General features: G+C 41.2%; 1 protein-coding gene across 3 annotated transcripts in view; it reads right to left on the bottom strand.

Moving 5' to 3' along the window:
* LOC141406253 (uncharacterized) overlaps positions 1-21,353 on the bottom strand; it is a 57,313-nt gene extending 35,960 nt beyond the window's left edge. Inside the window, exons 1-4 of one of the 3 annotated variants that reach the window (XR_012413348.1) lie at positions 20,927-21,353; positions 20,417-20,559; positions 19,498-20,357; positions 16,240-16,420 (exon numbers count right to left, since the gene is read on the bottom strand). Coding sequence is in view for 2 of the 3 variants with exons in the window: in XM_073991491.1 (XP_073847592.1) it covers positions 19,535-20,357; positions 20,417-20,517 (924 nt within the window). In the remaining variant the exon portion in view is untranslated. Of the gene's footprint in view, positions 1-15,164; positions 15,183-16,239; positions 16,421-19,497; positions 20,358-20,416; positions 20,560-20,926 lie in introns of those variants that run through there. The other 2 variants (XM_073991492.1, XM_073991491.1) reach the window with 2 other exon arrangements.
* Positions 21,354-23,154: the final 1,801 nt, after the last annotated feature.

Genomic DNA, 23,154 nt, shown 5'->3' with positions numbered 1-23,154 from the left:
TGAAGGGACAATATTTGAACTGTCATTTTGCGAAAAAAAAAAATACCCTACATACATTATACATACGGTACATAGGTACGAGAAGATTCTATAAACAGCAAGAGCTTATTATTATGCTGAGGTATGGGAAGAATCATCGTATGCACATAAAGATAAAGATTAAAGCCTCACTTAAGCCGTCGACGGTAGGATCCGACGCCAAGACGGTACAATCATCCGCAAATGTCCTCCAGATGATGTGGAATTTCAGAAAGGTAGAGGTTAAACATTTCCGTAGATGTCTACCTGCCTTAGCGAACTCCATGTTTCACTCTACGGGTCCTTGACTGCTTATTTCTGAATTCCACAAACTACTGGCCAAACATATATGTAGTTAAGTATTCAACGGATCAAACACTTTCGCACGCCCTGTTCTGGTTCAGTCCTCGACTGATATGTGTGGATATGGCTTTTTGTGCTGTACATTTTTCGAAATCCATGCTGGTGTTGGGTATATCGGAAAATGCTTTTCGTCATGGGGAGGAGTAGTGCCTCTAGAATTTACGCTACTGACGACAATAGGGAAGAAATCGGCCTGTATGATTCACATCTGCCGGCATGCTTGCCTGATTTTAAATTTCCAGACTTCTGGTAGTAGTATGTGGGTGGCTAACAATAGATTGAGGACACTTGTCAAACACTCAACTCTGGGTTTATCCAATTACTTGTGCATTATCATTGAGATTCCATGTGAGTAACACTGTTCGTTATTGTTGCTGTTGTAGCAACGCAAATATTTTAGTTCGTTTATTCTTTCAGTTATCAGGTTCTGGTTCCTCTGTATCCAGATACAAAAATTCTGCAACCTGGACTGGTTGCGTCCATAAAGAATCAGAAGACAAGTAAGTGGGGTTAGCAGCGTGTCATGTTGTCCCAATTCGCATGCCGTGCATGTGTTGGACATTAATTCGGGTCCAATACGAATTGAGGCGGCTGCTTCGTCCGGATGTTAACTGGCCAAAAATCACCCGTGATTGCATTGGCAGCTGGCGTTCTTCTGCTGCGAAGATGGATGGGGGTGATCCTCAAGCACGGCATTCACACTGTATATCTGCACTGCCTGCGTGACTGTATCCATGTGAATACTATCCAAGTCTACCTGATAGGCTCGTTGGTCTAGAGCAGTGATGGCCACCAACAACAACTTTCCGTACACTGTAAACACATTCGTTCGGTTAACGCATTGCTTACGTTTCCACTCACACTAGCGCAAGTTATAATCTGAAAATGTGTGATTTTGGCTTATACCTTTGGACCACTGTCTCTAGATCATGAAGATCTCTTCCGACGCGCTGGGTGGAGGAAGCCTGTGCATTGATCGTGAAAGGGATGCTCACGGCGATAACACACAGCAGCTGCATCTACAACATGCTGTTGTATTGATATACTGGTAAAACCTTTGCCTCCTCATGAAGATGGTCCACTGATGTCATGAAGAGGCACCCTATTGCAGTCCTCAGGTCGGCATCCTGTCATGTTTTAATGTTCTTCTACTGCGTAGCACTAACATTTGTATAGCACGCTGGCGCCGCATAGCTTACCGCTGACCGACCTATTGCTTTTTAAGTGGTCAGCAAGATTTCTTTGTCAGCACCCCAATTACTGCCGGCCAGCGACTTAAGGACTTTGTACCCACTTCTGATCTTATCGCAAATAGCTGTTGACGTCTTAGACATGCTATCGAATGATACTTCCAAAAGTTTGGGGTAGTTAGTGGTGGGAATCAGTGCACCATCGGCCAATATGTTCAGTGAGAGCCTCATTTCAGCCGTCCAGTGTGGCAGTGGATTTAGTGGCGGATATTTTCATATTCCTCAGATGAAAGTACTACACTAGGTCAGCTATGTAGATATTTAACCTATCACATACACACATATATCTTCGACGATAAGAACCGACGCTAAGATCGTCCAATCATGCACACACATTACGATATTTATGCCGTCTGGAGGGTGTGGAATTTCGCAATGTCAGAAAGGTAGAGTTTAAACAGTTACGGAGATTTCAAAATCGTTCGTCGTAAATTGTGGCGGTACCTCCTAGGCTGAGAGGTCTCTTACACGGCGTAGCACACTCCTCTTCACCCTAACACTGTCAGGGTGCTCTATAAACTGCCGGTTAAAATAACACGGGCACCATTTCGGATATGTTACTGTCACGCTATTAAAAGTAACAGCAATTCTACCATCCTTTTTGCCGGATTTGGGAGTAATTTAACCTTAATCGCAATTTACTTAATCCGGTAACAATGTTACATTGCGTTTGATGGTCGAGCCACTTTTCCCTTAGCCTGTTGACTTTAGGAGTAAGTTCCCTACCCCTTGTGTCTTCAGGGTTCGTACGACGAAGCTCATCGCTCTAATTTTCTATTCCCGTCGCTTTTGCTTGGAAATTTGCTCTAATTTCAGATATTCGATCAGCAGGTATGTAGCTAGCGGCCGCAGCTGTGATGATGTCCAGGAAAATTATCTCAGCTAGCTGAGGATCTGAGGGAATAAACAGCTCTCTGAAGCAGTGAGTGTGTAAATTCTCTGAATGATTGTCAAACAGCTTTTCCATAGTTCAGAAAAGTAAGGCGGTCAGAAGTTATGAAGTCGAAAGGTCTGTTAACGGAGACTATGATCGGAGGAAGGTCTGAGCTAAGATAAATGAAGGGTCGTCAGAAGGTTTCACTTATCGGGGTAAAAGCAACAATGTTGATGTCTGGCGAGCAGTGGCAATCTCCTCTCATCCCCGTAGGAGAATCTTTGTTCACGTGCATAATTGTCAGCTGTCAATATTTTCGGTCAGCGGGGTATAGCTCTGGTGATTGCCTCGAACCAAATGCCAAAGCTCATAATGAGAATTGAGGTCACTTAGCACCTCGTGGGAGCACCTTCGATCACCGTGCATCATGTGGAGCTATCAATTTGCTCGGTCAGCGGGGTACAACTCTGGTTATTGTCGGAATGTCAAAACTCATAATGATAGAGTTGGGTAATCTAGTTCGTAGTTCCTTGTACTTGTTTCATAACGTATGAGTAACATCATAAAAGGAAACCTGTGATATTAAGTATACTCAGTTTGTTCATAGAAAAAATGTGGGCCATTGGAACAGCGAAGTGAACTAGATAGTTACATATAGTTCCTTTAGCACAACTCTACATAATGAGGTCCCTAGCACCAGACAGCTTGGCATATAATGCAGGGCAAAACCTCCTCGACGGTATGTACACATTAAGCAACTCTACCTCGGCAGCCCACACTTTACTGCTACCCCCATACTTGGAATGCCACTAGAGTCAAGCTCAAGCAAGATAGATCTGTACTGGACAGACGGGTGTATAAGTAAAACGTTGCAACCATCGCAGCGATGACGAATCTAACGACGAAGTTGAAAAGACGTTGAGAGATGATCTGACATATAAGGCAGCAACATAACTCCTATCGCAGTAGTCCTGGGGTCGGCTACGGCCAGAGCAGCCTTGGAAGTTGCAAGCGGAACAGATACATGACCGGAAGTTCTTTTCTATCCTATAGAATGGGTGCTTTTTACGGGTTGCTTTGAAATTATAGAAATTCTAGAGAGTATGTTGTATATGAACAACCTAGAGGACTATTCTCTATAGCTACTCCCTCTTGTGGAACCCGTTTCTCAAAATATCTGGTTTTCTTAGGGTATTATTCAACCTAAGTTTGACTCATGATTAGACAGAGGAATTTTATGCAACCCCTATTTTTGGTCCGATTCATGTCAAATTTTGGGACTGGGCATATATTTGGATTCTGATTAAATTGCAATCGAAATATATGACATATGCAAAATTATGCAAAATGCATAAATTTTTGCATATGCAATTTTTATGCATTTTATGCAAAATTTATGCATTTTACATATTTTCTTATGCAACAAATATTTAAATAATAGGTACAAAAATGTTTGTATGTAAAATTTTTTTGTTTAAAATTCTTTTCAGACAAGTCAATAAATAGAGAAATGTATAACCACACCCCAACCTGAACCTAAACCGACAAATTTTAGGTGGAAAGTTGTTTACCCCCAAGGAAGACTTAATACCAAATTTCAGCCATTATGGAGCGATATTGAGGCCACAAATTTCAAAATTCCAGAAATCCGAAGGTACCTATCTATGGGGGCTAAATACAAAATTTCAGTAATTTCGGTGGGATATTGAGGCTACAACTTTCAAAATACCGAAAAACGTGAGGTACCGTTCTATGGGGGCTATATGAAGACGTGGACCTATACCGACAAATTTCAGGTGGAAAGTTTTATACTCCCAACGAAGACTTTATACAAAATGTCAGCCATTTAAGTGTGATGTTGAGGCCAGAAACTTCAAAATATCGAAAATCGGGAGGTACCGTTTTATGGGGGCTATATGAAGACGTGGATCCATGCGGACAAACTTCAGATGGAAAGTTTCATACCCCTAACGAAGACTTAATACCACGTTTCAGCCGTTTCGGTGGGGTTTTAGACCACAAATCCTTGTATATATTTTTGCATATGCTCATTTTATGCAAATATGTAAAAATATGTCAAAATGTGCACGATATTCAAAATATGCAAAAATGTAAGGTCCTAATTCGTTTTATTTTGTGATAAAACGAGTTTCTGTCTAATCAGATTTTCTCTACAACCATCCTAACCATATATGCATTTGCATAGGATTCCGCTGTCTACTCATGATGAACTGAATACTAGTTTGGTCTCATTCAAATCGACTAGGGTGGTTTGAAAAATATGGAAATTAAGGAAAGAGAATGGATAACCTGAGCCCTCGCCTGACTTCAGCTGGTTCTATTTTGTCATGTGTCTTTAAAAGATCACTTCTAAGAAAAATGTTTCTGAGACATTAACTCCCTGTTAAGAGGAAAAACGAAATATCAGTATCCAATGATACTGAAGAAGAGTGTGATAATGGAAACAATAAGGTTGTGATTTAGGGGTCGATTATGGATAGCAACCCAACTCCAGTTGCGTTGCCGATAGCAAATTTAATGATAAAAAATCCAATTTCTACTATGAATTCTTACTTTTTTACAATTAAATTAGTAGCTGAAGGTTCAAAACATTGATATTGAATGAATTTTTCAAACATTTCTGCGTTTCACTTATTTTAATTGTATAATTTTCTTTTCTGGCAACGCAACTACAGTTGAGTTGCTATCCATAATCGACCCCTTAATATCACCTGCTCTATGGGAAGTAATCTTAAGTTCATAAAAAAATTCGATGGAATCATCCTCACAACACCTATTTATTAGTGGGGGGAACCCTAACAACTTCCCTTAAACTACCACGTCCCTGCTCCACTAGCTTCCATCACGGACTCAATAAAATATTTTTTGCGGTTTTTTATTATAATTTACATACAAAAACCAACAATAAAGTATTGCTCTGCAGCGCATCGTCATCATCATCAACATCAAAAGCTTTTAGGAGGACCCATATTACTCATAAATGTAAGCGTATGTTTTGATGCAGTTACATATAAAATGACACTTTATGTAGACAAACGTCGTCGTCTTCGTCGTTGCTGTAATACGGACCGGCATGCTTAAAAAATACAATAAGGTAAATTTTGAATAAATAATGATCAAGTCAAGAATTATAACCCTTGTAATACGCGTATTATTCTTGTTGACGACGAACGTATGGTGGTGTTGTGGTGACACCAGCAAACAACAGACATCACATACACACATATGAAGAGCCCTCATATTGTAATGGGTATTGAGTCGATACAAAAAAGGACAAAATGCGCTTTAAAAAGAATCCGAGACAATGGAGTTAACCATCCAAACAAGAATGGGAGCCTACAGCAGTTTAAATAGCACACAAAAAGGCAACAAAAAAAAAACAATAACATTTTTTTTTGGGAGAAATAAACAATGTATGACATAGGCAGGCAGGCATTGCGCTAAAACATCCAAAATCCAGTAGCTGTTGAAATGTGCAATGATGTGATCTTTTTTTTAAAGTATACTTTTCCTTTCGAAAATGTGTTTTAGTTTAGAGTTGTGTTTTTGTTGTTGGTGGGTTGAAATCTGTCGATCTTTGTTAAGGCGTTTTGCAGAGATGTGAGCTTCGCCAAAAACAAAATTAAAACTGCAATCTACCTTCCATAACAGTTTTTTATTACCAAAAACAGCTGCCTGGTCGATGGCAAAAGAAATGGTCGGTGGATTCGAATATGAAAAGACACTGCTTGTGATTTACAAATAAAAATATGAATTTAATATAAAAGAATCTAAAATGTAGTCATTTAATAATAAAATAATTCAAACAATATTGGGCGCACTGTGCTGCAAATTGCACACTGAATGCCCGGTTTCGATTCTCAAAACAGACAACATCACAATTTTAACGTTGGCAAAAATAACCCTCAGCGATGTCATTTAAAACATATATACAAGCGGTTTCTTAAGACACCCCGTTCGGACTCGGCGATAAAAAGCAGGTCCCATAATATTGAGCTAATATAATGAGAAAAGCTGCAGAACAAGTAAGAAAGTATCAGTCACCTGTGCTGACGAAGATATGCCCTCAGCCACTGGCAAAAAAAAAAAAAAAAAAAAAAAAAAAAAAAACAACAAAACCAAATTCATTAATTATGCCGTATATAAAATGTATTGATTTTGTATCACGAGTTTGCTTTAAAATATGTAGGTACCGTAAAGTGGGGCTGTTCCAAATCATTGATATATACCAAACATTTTTAGTAACCAAACTTCTTCATAAAGGACGCGAAATATTAAATTTCGTTATATTGAGTTTGTAAGAATTTTTTGAAAAGGTTTTAGAGTTATCTTGCACAATAGCCATTTTTGTATGTGCCGGCAGGATTTTGGAGGTTTTGGGTCATTATCTTAAGAAGTATTGAATTACTCCGGAAAAAAATTGTACTGTTGTAAATGAGGCCGCTAAAGCAACCTACTGAAAAAATATGTACAGAGAATGCACCCTTTTTGCAATTTAATTGCAATGGACTCCGAGGTAAGATCGAGGAAATAGTAGATTTCATGTGTCGGAAGAACATCAAGGTCGCTGCGGTGCAAGAAACCAAGCTCAACAACAACTGTAGCTGTAGGAAAGATCGCACCAGAAGTGGAGGTGAGGGATTAGCTTTCCTATTGCACCAATCTGTCCAATACAGACCTATCTCGCTTGAGCCTGTCTCTAATGACCCGTACATGGAATGTATGGGGGTAGCAGTCAGGTGTGGAACTGCCGAGATAGAGTTGCTGAACATACACATCCCGCCGAGAAATAGCTGTATCTCAGATTACGTGCCTAACATTAGGCCGCTTTTGGAAGATCATAATCGTCTGGTCCTGGGGGACTTTAATGCGCATCATAATATGTGGCATTCGGCCCTCGGAAACGACCAGAGAGGTAAAGCGCTGGCTGCTTCAGAGAACTGCCCAATCCTTCTGATGTTCGGGTAGCGGAAAGGACGTTCCGAGACATCATCACTGCTGCAGCCGCTCGCCATATCCCTGCTGTTCGAATACCCGAAGTAAGACCAAACTTCCCAGCAGAGGCGAGGGGAATAGCAAATGAGCGTGATGAGCTTCGCCGAACAAACCCCAATGACCCCAGAGTCAGGGAGCTGACACTGGAAGTTAACAGGCTGGTCGGCGAGCACAAGCGGAACAAGTGGTTAAATCATCTGAAGAGTTGCAACATTGGAGCCGGTATAGGTGAATTGTGGGCAAGGGTTAAGTCACTCTCGAACCCGGGAAGAAGGGAAGATAGGACCTCAGTCACGTTTGGCGACGTTACGTTGACTGACCCGAAGAGGTGCGCAAGTTATTTCAATCGACAGTTTGTCGAGCACCCCGAGAGTGACAGGGCGAAGAGAAGAGTATTACGTCGCATCAGATCTCTTCCTGGCGAGGAGGAACCACCACAGTTTACAATGGATGATGTTGCCAATGCCATCAGGAACGCTAAATCATCCAAAGCGTTGGGCCCTAATGGAATCTCCATGGTAATTCTGAAGCGGCTGGATGAGCCGGGAGTGGAGTATCTCACTAAAGTTCTCAACTTGTCGCTATCCACCCTCATTGTTCCCGAAGTCTGGAAAATGGGCAGGGTGGTCCCACTACGGAAGCCCGACAAGGATGCCAGCAAAAGTGAATCGTACAGGCCGATTTCCCTTTTGTCGCCCGTAGCAAAGACCCTTGAGGCCTTAGTCCTCCCGAGTATCTGAAATAGCTATCAAGTTGCCGATCATCAGCATGGATTCCGTAAGCAGCACAGCACGACAACTGCGCTGCACGCCATTACCACACATATTTGTCAAGGACTCAACCAGAGACGGCCGTGCGATAGAACAGTGATGGTGGCGCTTGACTTATCAAAAGCCTTTGATACAGTCAGGCACTCCACGCTGTTTGAGAACATTGAGCAGACAACCCTCCGGCCAAGTTTGAAACGATGAATAGCCAATTATATGCGTAGACGCCAGTCGTACGTGGAATTCAGGAACAAGAAATCCAAACCCCGTAGAGTGAAACAGGGAGTTCCCCAAGGTGTGGTGATATCTCCGGAACTGTTTAAGCTCTACCTCTCATGTATTCTGTCCCCTCCAGACGGCATCGAGATAGTAACGTATGCGGATGATTGCACGATCCTGGCATCGGGTACCTATGACATCTGTGAGAGACTGAACAACTATTTAACCGATCTTACCACCTTTTTCCATTCGAGGAATATGCAGATTTCCGCCACAAAATCAACAGCCACTCTGTTCACCACATGGGCAGCGCAGTTTGGGAGAGAATTGAATGTCGTGGTCGACGGTAGCAGAATTCCGACCACAAACTGCCCCAAAATTTTAGGGGTCACATTCGACACTACTTTCACGCCGTGCGCGCACGCCACAGCTATCTGCGACAAACTGAAAAGCAGGAACAAGGTCCTCAAGTTTCTAGCCGGCAGCACTTGGGGTGCAGATAAAGAAACCTTGTTGACCACATATAACGCGATAGGTCGGTCTGTGGTAAGCTATGCGGCGCCAGTCTGGTCCCCGAGATTATGTGGTACGAACTGGAAAAAGATTCAAACTTGCCAGAATGCCGCCCTGAGAACAGCAACAGGGTGTCTCCTCAAAACTTCAGAGGACCATCTACATGAGGAGGCAAAGATTCTTCCAGTAAAGCAACATAATGAGATGCTTTCGTTACAGTACCTGCTTAGATGTTACCGTGTGAGTCATCCCAATCACCATCTTGTGGGTAGGCCCGGCACATATAGGCAGATCAGGAAGGATATCCATGCTCTAGAGGGAGAGGTCCAACGATACAGGAGAGAACCCCTAGATCAACAAGCGTATCAAGCAGGTATAAATAGTATTCACACGGATGCAGTTGCCAAGGCCTTAAGCAATTATAGTGTGAATAAAGTCCTCGAAATACATCCCCATATATTGCAGCTGAGGAGCGTCAGCTGCCACGACAAACCAGAGTAGTTTTGGCTCAACTAAGCTCGGGATATTGCTGTCGCCTAAATTCTTATTGGGCGGAAATCGACCGCGTCGTGCAAGACATCTGTCCAGTATGTGGCATGGGCCCGCACGACACAAAACACCTTTTCAACTGCCCAGTCAAACCTACTCATCTAACTCCAGTGGATTTGTGGTTACAGCCCATCGAAGCAGCCACTTTCCTGGAACTGGAGATAGACCCAGAGTCAGATTGAACAGAAGAACGAACATACAAACATAATAACAAACACTGTTACAACAACAAAAACAACTGAAAAAATAATCAAACCGATGCGAGAGCAGCTCTTAAACTTCACTTTTTCCGAATTTTATGTGGGAGATACTCGAAGGAGTAGACCGATATAGTCTATATTCCAATCTGATATATGACTGGATGAAATAATACGATGTGCAAAGTTTGCACTAATCAGAAACTCCCTACGAAAATTAACTTGCCGATTTGCCATTTTGTTTGGTGTTGAAATATTGGGGAGGTGGCACCTGTAGGAATGAGCCGACATAGTCCACATCAGAACTTCATCTAATTTTAGGATACATTGCTTTCCATAGTTATCTTGCCAACCAGCCGTCTTAGTTGGCCATGAAGTTTGGACTTGCCCACGAAGAAGACTATGTATATGCCGGACAGCGATCATCTAACAGCTATTAAACTGCAATTAAGCGAACATTTTAAACTGTTGTAAGGGAGGTACCGGAAGGAGTTCGATATAGTTCATTTTCGATCTTGATGTAAGTATGAGAGAAATACTAATATGTTCAAAGGTTAGGCCAATATAAGTCACTCCTTTCGACAGATATCGTGTCAACCAGTTATTTTAGTGGGTCGCCGTGTTGAGCTTTTGGACCATAATTTCGGGAATAATTGCTATGCCGACGAGAAAGATTATATCGCTGTAAATAGATCCACATGGAGTAATAATATAATTGTTCCACAAACATCCCCGGTGGGACAAGGGAGACTTCTTTCATATCAATGAGTGTAACCCGATTCCTATATTAGCTCAATGATATGGGACCTACCGTTTATCGCAAATCCGAACGGCGTGTAAAGATGTTATAAATGTCTGAAATACTCAGGAAACGTCGCCAAGTGAGAGGTATTTTGCCACCGTTAAAAATTTGGTGTTGCTTGGTCTGGGTATCGAATCGCAGACCTTCTGATTGCAAGGCGGGTGTGCTTTCCATTGCATCGCGATGGCACCCTGTCCATAAGGAGTACTATCGGCTAAATTTCAAAAAGTAGTTCAGTGGAAGCCGCTTTGCAGTGAATCAGATTAATCTGCAAGATACTCCATTCTCCTTACAGGACATAAAAGGAAATCACGTGATTTCTTGTTTAGACAGTTAATGTCTTTGACACCGTTTTGAAGGAAGGCACTGCCAAACTGACGATCACTCTGATTTGTCATCGCAGAAACAATGGGACTCCGAAAATCTGTATCGAATAACAACCGGTGACTTTCAGCTCTTTCTTTTGCGCCCTTGACCGCCTGTGAAAAACACGAAAGATTTTTGGTGTGTAGCATTATTCGTCTCAAGAAGATGATAATTTCTCAGTCGGCCAGGAACCCTATGTCCCTCCGCTTCTCCTTTGCCTTTCGGGGTTGAATCGGTCTTTGAGACAGACTCCTTCACCAATTGACCCCCTCTTATAGATGTCGTTAGGTTTAGAAGTGAGTTCATTGGCCTTTTCAGTCCTTTCTGGCACTTTGCCTGAGGCAATGAGTTTCGCCGTCTCCACTTTTTTCTTGTCACCGGAGTCTCTGGATTAAGCAACTACAGGGTTTGGGAGAAAGATCCTATCCACCTGAAATTGGCTGGGAGACACGTGATGATAAATTATTTTGAATTTTCTTATAGACCCTCAGCTTACATCTGATGAAGACCTCCCTCTCTTAATGCAGACCAGCGTCTCGCCCCACGAACTTGTGAAGATACGTTACAGCACGTTTATAGGTGCTTCGCATGCAAGCTTCTCGGGCAAGACCGTCCTTAGAGTCATTGTTGCAGACTCCTTGGATTCTTCATCGTCGATCAGTGACTCTTTTGATTCTGCCTTTGAAGCCTATTATCGGCATGTGCCGATATAGGACTAGTCGAAATCGGAATTGTGGCCGGTTGAGCGTCAAGGTCCACACACTCTCCGTTAATACCACCCTCATCCTCCCTAGTAGACTTGGCCGGGATCAACGTGGTTTCCAGCTCAACGTCAGTTAGGGTCAGATTGTGTAACATATCCTCCGGGTAATTATCTCAGAAAGTAAAATATAACAGGGTCCGCGAGGAGTATCTGCTATAAAATTTTCACAACAATCCATGAGATGTCCTTAAACTGCACTTTTGAGAAATTGTTGTTGTTGTAACAGTGTTTGTTATTATGCTTGTATGTTCGTTCTTCTGTTCAATCTGGCTCTGGGTCTATCTCCAGTTCCAGGAAAGTGGCTGCTTCGATGGGATGTAACCACAGATCCACTGGAGTTAGATGAGTTGGTTAGGCTGGGCAGTTGAAAAGGTGTTTTGTGTCGTGCGGGCCCATGCCACATACTGGGCAGATGTCTTGCACGGCGCGATCGATTTCCGCCCAATAAGATTTTAGGCGACTGCAATATCCCGAGCGTAGTTGAGCTTTTGCTTAAGGCCTTGGCAACTGCATCCGTGTGAATACTAATTAAACCTGCTTGATATACTTGTGGATCTAGGGCACGGATATCCTTCCTGATTTGCCTGAATGTGTCGGGCCTACCCTCAAGATGGTGATTGGCATGGCTCACACGGTAACATCCAAGCAGATACTGCAACGAAAGCATCTGCTTTACTGGAAGAATCTTTGCCTCCTCATGTTGCTGGTCCACTGAAGATTTGAGGAGGCACCCTATTGCTGTTGTCAGGGCGGCATTCTGACAAGTTTGAATCTTTTTCCAATTCGTACCACATAATCTCGGGGACCAGACTGGCGCCGCATGGCTTACCACAGACCGACCTATCGCGTTATATGTGGTCAACAAGGTTTCTTTATCTGCACCCCAAGTGCTGCTGGCTAGGGACTTGATTATCTTGTTCCTACTTTTCAGTTTGTCGCAGATAGCTGTGGCGTGCGCGCACGACGTGAAAGTAGTGTCGAATGTGACCTCTAAAATTTGGGGCAGTTTGTGGTCGGAATTCTGCTACCGTCGACCACGACATTCAATTCTCTTCCAAACTGCGCTGTCCATGTGGTGAACAGAGTGGCTGTTGATTTTGTGGCGGAAATCTGCATATTCCTCGAATGGAAAAAGGTGGTCGGTTAAATAGTTGTTCAGTCTCTCACAGATGTCATCAGGATAGGTACCCGACGCCAGGATCGTGCAATCATCCGCATACGTTACTATCTCGATGCCGTCTGGAGGGGGCGGAATACAGGAGAGGTAGAGGTTAAACAGTTCCGAAGATATCACCCCACCTTGGGGAACTCCATGTTTCACTCTACGGGGTTTGGACTTCTTGTTCCTGAATTCCACGTACGTCTGGCGTCCACACATATAATTGACTATCCAACGTTTCAAGCTTGGCCGGAGGGTTGTCTGCTCAATGTCCTCAAACAGCGTGGAGTGCATGAATGTATCAAAGGCTTTTGATAAGTCAAGCGCCACCATCACTGTTCTATCGCACGGCCGTCTCTGGTGGAGTCCTTGACAAATATGTGTGGTAATGGCGTGCAGCGCAGTTGTCGTGCGGTGCTGCTTACGGAATCCATGCTGATGATCGGCAACTTGATAGCTATTTCTAATACTGGGAAGGACTAAGGCCTCAATGGTCTTTGCTACGGGCGACAAAAGCGAAATCGGCCTGTACGATTCACTTTTGCTGGCATCCTTGCCGGGCTTCCGTAGTGGGTCCACTCTGCCCATTTTCCAGACTTCAGGAACAATGAGGGTTGATAGCGACAAGTTGAGAACTTTAGTGAGATACTCCACTCCCGGCTCATCCAGCTGCTTCAGCATTACCATGGAGATTCCATCAGGGCCCAACGCTTTGGATGATTTAGCGTTCCTGATGGCATTGGCAACATCATCCATTGTAAACTGTGGTTGTTCCTCCTCGGCAGGAAGAGATCTGGTGCGCATAATACTCTTCTCTTCGCCCTGCCACTCTCGGGGTGCTCGACAAACTGTCGATTGAAATAACTTGCGCACCTCTTTGGGTCAGTCAACGTAACGTCGCCAAACGTGACTGAGGTCCTATCTTCCCTTCTTCCAGGGTTCGAGAGTGACACAACCGTTGCCCACAATTCACCTATACCGGCTCCAATGTTGCAACTCTTCAGATGATTTAACCACTTGTTCCGCTTATACCCGCCGACCAGCCTGTTAACTTCCAGTGTCAGCTCGCTGACTCTGGGGTCATTGGGGTTGGTTCGGCGCAGCTCATCACGCTCATTTGCTAATCCCGTCGCCTCTGCTGGGAAGTTTGGTCTTACTTCGGGTATTCGACCAGCAGGGATATGGCGAGCGGCTGCAGCAGTGATGATGTCTCGGAATGTCCTTTCCGCTACCCGAACATCAGACGGATTGGGCTGTTCTCTGAAGCGGTGATTGGTGAACTCTCTGAAACCCGGCCAATCCGCTTTCTTATCATTGACGAATGTGCGGCGTTCAGATGTAATGAAATCGGATGGTCTGCTAATGGAGACAATTGAGAAATTGTGTGTGGGAGGTACCAAAAGGAGTGGACGTGCACACCATTCCAGAGCAAATTTTTGAACTTTTGTGGGAGAGATACACAAAAGAGTGTACCGATATGACCCATTTTTAAAATTCTAAGTTTGGGCAAAATATTACGAGCTGCAATGTTTGAAATCGGTATATCCATTCGAGAGTTATCGTGCGCACTACGAATTTTAGTTTGTGGTCTTACATTTTTTACTGCTTACTATACAGTCGTAATTTTAGCCGCGAGAACTATCTGCCATTAAATTTTCAAAACGATGTCTATAAACTGCACTTTTGCGAAATTTATAGAAATTGTGTGTGGGAGGTTCCCGCAGGAATGAATATTCGATGTCTGGAAGAAATATTATAATGTACAAAGTTTGAACCAAATCGATTTTTCGGCAAATGTTTAAGTTGTGTTTTTTTTAAAACCTCTTATGGGGTTATAGCTGGGGTTATAGCTATGGTTATAACCACTAGCAAATGTTAAAAAAATCTAAATCGTTCTTCATTGATCGAATAGAATATCGATTATATTCGACTCGACATGATCTTTGGAAGGTAAAAATGCATTGTGTTTGTAAGTAACATCGAAACTTAACACGCATTTTTGAAAGCGGGGATCAGTGTAGCTCGAAAACGGATGATCCGATCTTCATATGAAAAATGGATTTTTTGATGCTCAATAAGTAAATAATTGTATTTATTTATTTTTTTATTACAGTAAAAACCTATCCAGTGTGAGTGTCAGTGCCAGTCAGTCCGGATAAAAGCCAAATAATTTAAATGTATAACGTCTATTAGATCCTCGATGTAATACCACTCTGAATGGCTATCTTCAAGTTAACGAACGAATCATAACCAATATTTATTCTGTAGCTAATATTCGTCGCTCATTTTAAACACACACACACACAACGAAATGCGTAAAATTTGGCTAAAATCAAAGAACAAGAAAATCGTTACTTGAAATTCGAAACTTGACCCAAGCAAAAGAAGAAAAAAACAAAATAAAACAAAAAAATGAAACAAACAAGAATATCTTCTTCCTACAATAAAAGTGGTACGTACAGCTGCAAATAATAAAATCGTATTCTCTTCTGTCGTTCTCCCTCCAAGTAAAAAGCCAAACCATAGCCAATGGTCAATGAAGCGAAAAATAAATGAAGCAAATAACATTAGCTATAGATTTGCAACATGTTTTGTTGTTGCATGTATTTCCTTTTGATACTTCACAACACAACACACAACAAGATGCTCCACACAGCAATCTTATTGGCCATTAGAAAATATACAAACATGCGATGCATACCAGCTATCCAGCCAGTCAGCCAGCACATGTGTGTAGCCTTGACTTTGTCCTCTAAAGTGAACACGTTTATAATTAAAGTTGGCTTGTTGGTTTCCACCATGTTTTTCTTGGATTTTACCACAAAAGGAAGGAAAGTCCAAACCTCCTTACACACGCACGCACCGCACGACGCATTCTCTGGGGATGTTGAAGCATATAAAATTCATATGCGTGCCAGAGAATCTCAAATGGATGTAGATGCGTTTTCATTGAAACTGGTTTCTTTAATGGTATCTAAAGTTAAACACACCAAATCAAAAGAAGAAAAAAAAACATATGGTCCGATGACCATTTTGCCGCTTAGCAGCAAAATCATTCCAATTGATTGCTGTTGTTGTTGATGATGAAGATGATGGTGGTGATTTTGTTGATTTCTTTGGTCATGTTTTGTTTTTATTACAGTAATGGATGAAGAATAGTAACTCCTTAGAGGAATAAACGATATAACTGTATTTTAATAATTTAGCTGACTTAATTGAGTTGCTAAGGGTTATAGAAATGATTGGGTATTGTAGAATCATAAATCAGGATTTTTTTAAATAATGAATGCAATTTTTTAAACGAAACATGAACATATTGTCCCATATTTGAAATTATCTGTAACCAGCCATTTTAGGTGTAAAATTTAAGCTTTTGAACGCACCATTATTCCAGAAAGAACATTTATAACATTATATTTACTGTGACACAAAATGGAGGTCAAAATCTGGGGCAGAGGTAATTCCTTTTGGGGATGAAAGCCCTTAGTGAGTATATTAGGAATCTCGAAGGACAGATCCGGATCCGTGATGAAGTTTCCGCTGATGAAGTTTCTGCCGAAGACCCTGTAAGGAATCTGAAATTAGCGTTATATCTTTATTAACTGTCGTTTTAGCTTATTTATGAGATGGCATGTCTTCAGTTAAATCGAATGAGTATTATTTTCGTAGAGCATTTAGACCTTCTAACTCGCTTCCTTTAATGTCCTTTACGTCCCTTATTGTAAGAACCGCAATAAAAGTACCACAAGATGACGTCTTTCAGCTTGGGAATGTTCTGCAAAAATGTCGCTCAGAAAATTTTAGGTACGGCTCTCATTGACAACTAATCGATTTTGTCTCGTTTTATTAACTGTAACTATGTTTTTGGAATCGCTATGGTACCCATCCTTACGATGAGATGCAATAGACGTCATATGCCTTGCATTAGTTCGCTTTAAGAAGCCTAAAAATCGCCTGGTCCTAGGGTGCTTTAAATTCTATTGCGATTTGTGGTATTCTATCCTACCTATGGACCAAAGGGATATAGCGCTGATAACTCCACGTTTTTAATGGTGATTGATGTATCCGACCAGAATTGATGGAAAGTATAATAGACATAAATATCGTGTCACCTTGTCTGAATCGGGCAGGCACACGTGGAGTTTAGAGGCAAGAAGTCAGAGAGGAAGGTTAAACTGGGTGTACCACAAGGCGATGTCATCTCGCCGCTTTTATTTAACCACTACCTATCAAAACTACCTCCATCACCAAATGGCGTTAAACTGGTAAAGGCGACTAAAGTGAGCACACAAAGCTAAAGGAAAAGCTAGCATACCTAGCCACGCTATCATTATTCCTGCAGGGTCAGAACATAAACCTTTCACCACCCAAGTCCACCGCAACAATCTTCAAATCTTGGACTAAAGAAGTAAGGGCGACATGACGATTACATTTTCTAAGCATGTCGCTACACTCAAAACGAAGTTCGAAAAGAGAAACAGAGTGCTGAAAGTCATCTCAGGCACATCGTGGGTAAAGGGCAAAAAAGTGCTGCTGACAAAATTTAAAGACTTCAGCTGGTGTGTCCTGAATTACGTAGCCCCGGCTTGCACATCATTTATTAGTGATACGCAGTGGAGACTGTTGCAGTCTACTCAAAACAATGATATTAGCATCGCTACCAGATGTGGGGGTTAGAGGTTATTGTCAATGCAGCAACATAACGTGATTTTCACTCGACAGTTCCAGCTGGCATGCTGCTATTCCCTTGATCCGTAAGGACATCCGGCGATATAGCCCCGACATTCAGGAAGTCATTTCATCGGACTCCAACCTATCTTCACTGGTTACATCATTGAAGACACGTCATACCCGAGCAGTCCAGCAAGTTGTTGATTGGTATGACATTTACAACAACAACCCCCCAGCGACTTCGAATGTCGAGCAGTCCCTACTAAGGGTCACAAAATCAACCCTCGCAAAATTGAGATCTGGCTGGTCTACCATGCTCAACTCATACCAGTCTAGAGTTATGCAATGCGTAGAGGATATATGCCCATTGTGCAGGCAAGGACCACAGGAAACAGCGCATTTAATTTCATGCTCGGCTAATCCTACAGGCGTGTGCCCAATTTATCTGGGGAATCGAACGATTCCTAAATCTCCCGCTCCAAATATCATCTCACCATCCACATTAATCCTACAATTCCACACGTCCAAGTGACCAAGTTCGACAATTAATACATTCAATATCCAATTTAATACCTTTATGGATTCCAACCAAACGGACTGGCTGCGCCTTCAACAACCTTTCTGATGTTCGGGCAGTAGAAAGTATTTTTTTCGGAGCTGCTAACCCTGGCTTTATATCTCCTGTTGAATAACCGAAAAATGAGCGTGATGAACCAAGACCATAGTCATGGGACTAACAATGGAAGTTAACAGGTTGATCGGTGAGCATAAGTGGAAAAAGTGGATAGATCATCTGAAGTGTTACAATATTGAAATGGAAAAAGTAACCTATGGGTAACGGTTAAGTCACTCTCGAAACCTGGGGAAAAGGAAGATTGGGCATCATTTGTTGAGCACCCGAGAATTGCATGGGCAAAGAAAAGAGTTTTACATCGCATAAGAAAGAACAAGTTGTGAGCAACGTTTGTCACCTTGAAGAAGGAGGGTCATTGGACATCAGCAAGTTTGGGGAAGTCAAGTTGACTGTAAGAGACATGCAAATTATTTCAATAGACCACGCCTGAAGTCACATGACGAAGAGTCTGGATTTGAATATATCACTAAAGTCCCAAACCATTTTCCAAATACTGGAAAATTATCCTGGTGGTGGTTTATCGCCATTGTAAGGGGACTTGAGGCTTTACTCTTCTACAGCACAGGAATATCAATTTTTCCAAGCATTACCACTATCGGCCCCAAGCAGAATAGTAAAATAAAACACTTTACGCCATATCTACACATATTAATCGAGGACTTTTAACAGGACAGTTCCGGTCGTGACATATTGAACGCATTTGAAGCCACGTACCACCACCCACAAAAAAAAAATAAAAATCATATCTATCCTAAATTCACTTTCTAATTTACCACACCGTTTAGCACAGATTAGTTTGTGGTAAGTAAAGCATCGTCATGTCGCCCATGTTAGTGAGAATACAAGCATTCTTCTCCAGCATGGATTTATATCATCAAGATACAGAGAGAGGTCCAACGTTGCAACAGAATACCACTACAACAACAAGCCTCATCAACAGGAAATCTACCGAGTATATACCATCCTTAAAGTCCACCCAGAACATACCAGTTAGGATTTTGGTGGTGGTTTTAGCTTTAATATTATTTAGAGCAAAGTGGGTCTTACTTATGACCCAAATATGTTTTATATCCATTGAGAACTAAAATGCCAAGAAAAAGTCAATGGGAATTGTAACTGAAATCTAAACAATCATCTATTATATTTTATTTAAAGGGCATAGAAAAATTAAGACAAAAAGGTAAACAAAATAGACCTTGGAGCAGAGCCAATAAATGAATAAAATTTCTCCAATACCGCAATTCGTCTCAAAAAAGAATTTTTATTGCAACAAAAAAAAAAAAAACAGTATTTAACAAAACCAAAAACCATTTACAATTTAAACCAAAAAACTTACCATTAATTGTGCAAAAACTTTTAGAGCAAAGAAACTCTTATTTCAGCAATGATTCCAGTCTATTTTGTGTCGAAGATTTGCCAGAATTAGAAGAATTTTTCTTGAGTAATGCAGCCAATTGCAGTAGGGAATTTTGTTGTTGAGTTTTTGATACAACTTTCTGAACTTTATTGTTGCTATTATTTGCCGCAGGGCTGGTGGTGGTGGTGGATGCATTTGATGATTTCTTCTTTTTCTTTGTTTTACTGGATTGTGCAAGTTGTGGTGTAATTTTTGGAGTTTGTGCAGTCGTCGCTGTTGGACATGTCTTTGCAGTAGTTGTTGCTGTTTGCTTTTGGGGTGTTTTTTGTTTATTGGTGGCATTCTGTTGTTTCTCCTCTTTTGGTTTGCTGTTGTCTAAAGGCACTTTAAGGCCAGCCAATTTATCTTTATTTTTCTTTTTCTTCTTTGTTTTGGGTTTTTGCTCATTTTCTATGACAACAGCTTCTTCCTGATTCGTTGCTTCTTCAACATTTGCCAACGGCTTCCTTTTGTTTTTCGGTTTGTCCAATTTGACTATTGATTTGTGTTGACATTGATCACATTTAATTTCTATATGTTGGGTGGCTCTCTTCTGCAGCCATTTGGCACGTTTCCTTTGTTTTCCCGTCAGCAAAGCCTTTTGACCGGGTTCTTTGGATTTGCCTAATTTTTCTATAAGCCGCTTTGTTTTCCCCTTAACCGTTACATGTTGGGACTTTAGCTTCATACGAAACTCACTTTCACTCCAGAAGAGACCACAGTGTGAACACATTTGAGTGGTGGCAAATTTCTCCTTTGGTATTTGTATCGTGTTTTTAACATATCTGCGACACATATTCCTGTAGGAGAGTATTATAATTAAACTGCTAAAAGTGAATATCAGTTTCCTAATACATACATATAATAGGATTTCAGGAGCTTGTGGGTATGCGTCTCTGGCTTCAAGGCTGTAGAACAATTCCATAGCAAACTTGCTCTGTTTTCTCGTGCTTCTGTCATTTTGAAGTAAAAATGTGCGGCGTTGTTGGTATGTTTGTCGTGCTGAAATAAAGATTAAAATTTAGATTTTTCAGAAATTTTGCATGAATAAAAGAAATAATTTATGGAAATTATCTCCCGTACTTTTTTTTCCTTTAAATATGATGTTATTGGTCAGGTGGTTAGTTGGCATCAAAAATCCTCATACCGATAATGTATGAAAATGTCTTTGATGTCATAATGTTACAGTACAAGGAGGGATGTCATTTCAACCCAACTTCATTCAAATCCCATCAAAAACAGGGCAGTTCAGTTCGCAACGGAACTTTGGAGGCATTAACAACATGGTTTTATCGTGGGTGATGACAACTGACAACATATACAATCGAAGAATCTTTGAGGAAAATTGGAAGATGCAGTGGGTACTTACGTAAACTAGCAATTTCCAGCTCCTTGGATATGTCCTTAAGTCCAAAATCAAAACACAAACATCGATTGGTTAGGGCTTTAGTGATCGAAAAACGCACTGTATCAAAGACGTAAAGTAATAAAGACCCGAACAAATGCATTTTCCAAAAACATATGCTAATAGTTCCACATTTTGGTTACAGATGGCTACACAACTCACTGGAATTGATAACAGCAATGTCAATCGTTTTTCATTCCCATTTCTCGCGGCAGAAAACATTAACGTCGTGTTTTGTGGCTGAAATTTATTTCTTTACTTTTTTATTGTTTATTTAATAAAAAAATCAAAAGTTAATGCCGTCAAACTTGAGTTTTAATGTTTTTCTTGTCAATATTCCAATGAGTAACAGTTTTCGTTTAACAGAATGTTGCTATGATATCGTAGCAACAGAGGTTAACTCCCTCTACAGTTAATTTTTCACAATTGACTTTTCCTATCTTATAATATTGACATCTTTGTTTATTTTTTTATCAGAAGTAAGCAAGGTAAGCAGGCAAACAGCTTATGTACGCAGGCCTTTATGTGTCGAGGCCTTTAAGCAAGAATGCCATGCCTCTTATGTGTCGAGGCCCTTAAGGCCTACGTACATAAAGGCCTGTGTACATAAGCTGCCCCGCCTGGTTGTCTTGCTTTCCTACTTCATTTCTGACATAATAAAAATAAAAGAATAAAGAAGGCCGAGCAAATTTCGGACTGGGTTGCCCTTTTCTTTTTTATTCTTTTATCAGAAGCAAGCAAGATAAGCAGGCGAGGCAGCTTATGTACGCAGGCCTTAAACTGCCTCATTGGATTTGAAGTTAGATGAGTAGGGTTGGCTGGGCAGTTGAAAAGGTGTTTTGTGTCGTGCGGGCCCATGCCACATACTGGGCAGATGTCTTGCACGGCGCGGTCGATTTCCGCCCAATAAGAATTTAGGCGACTGCAATATCCCGAGCATGGTTGAGCCAAAACTACTCTAGTTTATCGTGGCAGCTGACGCTCCTCAGCTGCAATAGATGGGGGATGTATTTCGAGGACTTTATTCACACTATAACTGCTTAAAGTCCTGCGTACATAAGCTGCCTCGCCTGGTTGCCTTGCTTGCTTCTGATAAAAGAATAAAAAAGAAAAGGGCAATACAGTTAGAAATTTGCTCGGCTTCCTATATTCTTTTATTTTTATTATGTCAAAAATGAAGCAGGCATGGTATAAGTAAAGAGGTAGATTTAAATCGAAAAACTCGTAAAAAATGCAACTCTGTAGATATTCTTATTGTGTCATAATAGTCTTAGATGACATATGTGTGACATATGTACATCAAAATTGTTTTTGTTTATTTTTGTTTTGTGACTTATTTTCTGCCAAGAAATAATTGTTGGTTTTTATGGAAAAAACATCTTTAAGGAAAAAATATATTATTTGTATCAATACCTCCAAGACAAATAACAAATTTCAAATGTTAATAATGTGTTTAAATGTTTAAGATACTCCTCAAACAAAACACCTCATCATTCACCATCAAAGCTGCTTATTGACAAGAAGCAACAATTGAATAAACTGGCAGTCCAGGGCAATTCCCGGATCACGTATATTCGAATGATAAGGAATGTACTGTGTACATGGTTTTTGAACGCTTCAACATCGTCTTCTCGGCAATAAAAATAAGTCGTTGGGTGCCAAGTAAGGGATGTACGACGGATACCAATCAATTCCACGTGTTGGTTTGAATCGATGTGTGAGAGAGTTGGCATGATGCACAATGTTTAGCCTTCTCCTGTTCGTTTTTCGAATTCCTCCCAAGGCTTTAGGCAAACAAATTGTGGTGTTCCACCCAGAATTGCTCAAGCGGAATAGTCGCTACATTTGTCGAAGAAACATACGACCATTTGCTTCGACCCATGTCACTTGTGAAGACCATATAAACGTCTGAAGCACCGCGATCGCATTTTTACCGTTTTGGAAGACCTTAATGATATTCTTTTTCGAGCGAGCGTCGGCGACGATTGAATTAATTAAACCAGTTTTTCGTAGTGCAATAGTGTGGTACTTCATCGCCATGCACTCTTGGCGTGATAATCTACATTGAAGGTTGTGAAAAGTTATCAGACAAAATGTTTAATTCAACCATTAAATATTTTAAATTTGGACCTATATCGACAAATTTTTTAGATAAGTTTTTTGACAGCTATGAACAAATTATAGCTAGTAAA

Source organism: Musca autumnalis, unplaced genomic scaffold (assembly GCF_047663935.1).
Source record: "Musca autumnalis isolate F117 unplaced genomic scaffold, ASM4766393v1 scaffold_5, whole genome shotgun sequence".
Lineage (NCBI taxonomy): Eukaryota > Metazoa > Arthropoda > Insecta > Diptera > Muscidae > Musca > Musca autumnalis.
The sequence above is the reverse complement of the archived record's forward strand: the minus strand, read 5'-3'. Positions and strand labels throughout refer to the sequence as shown.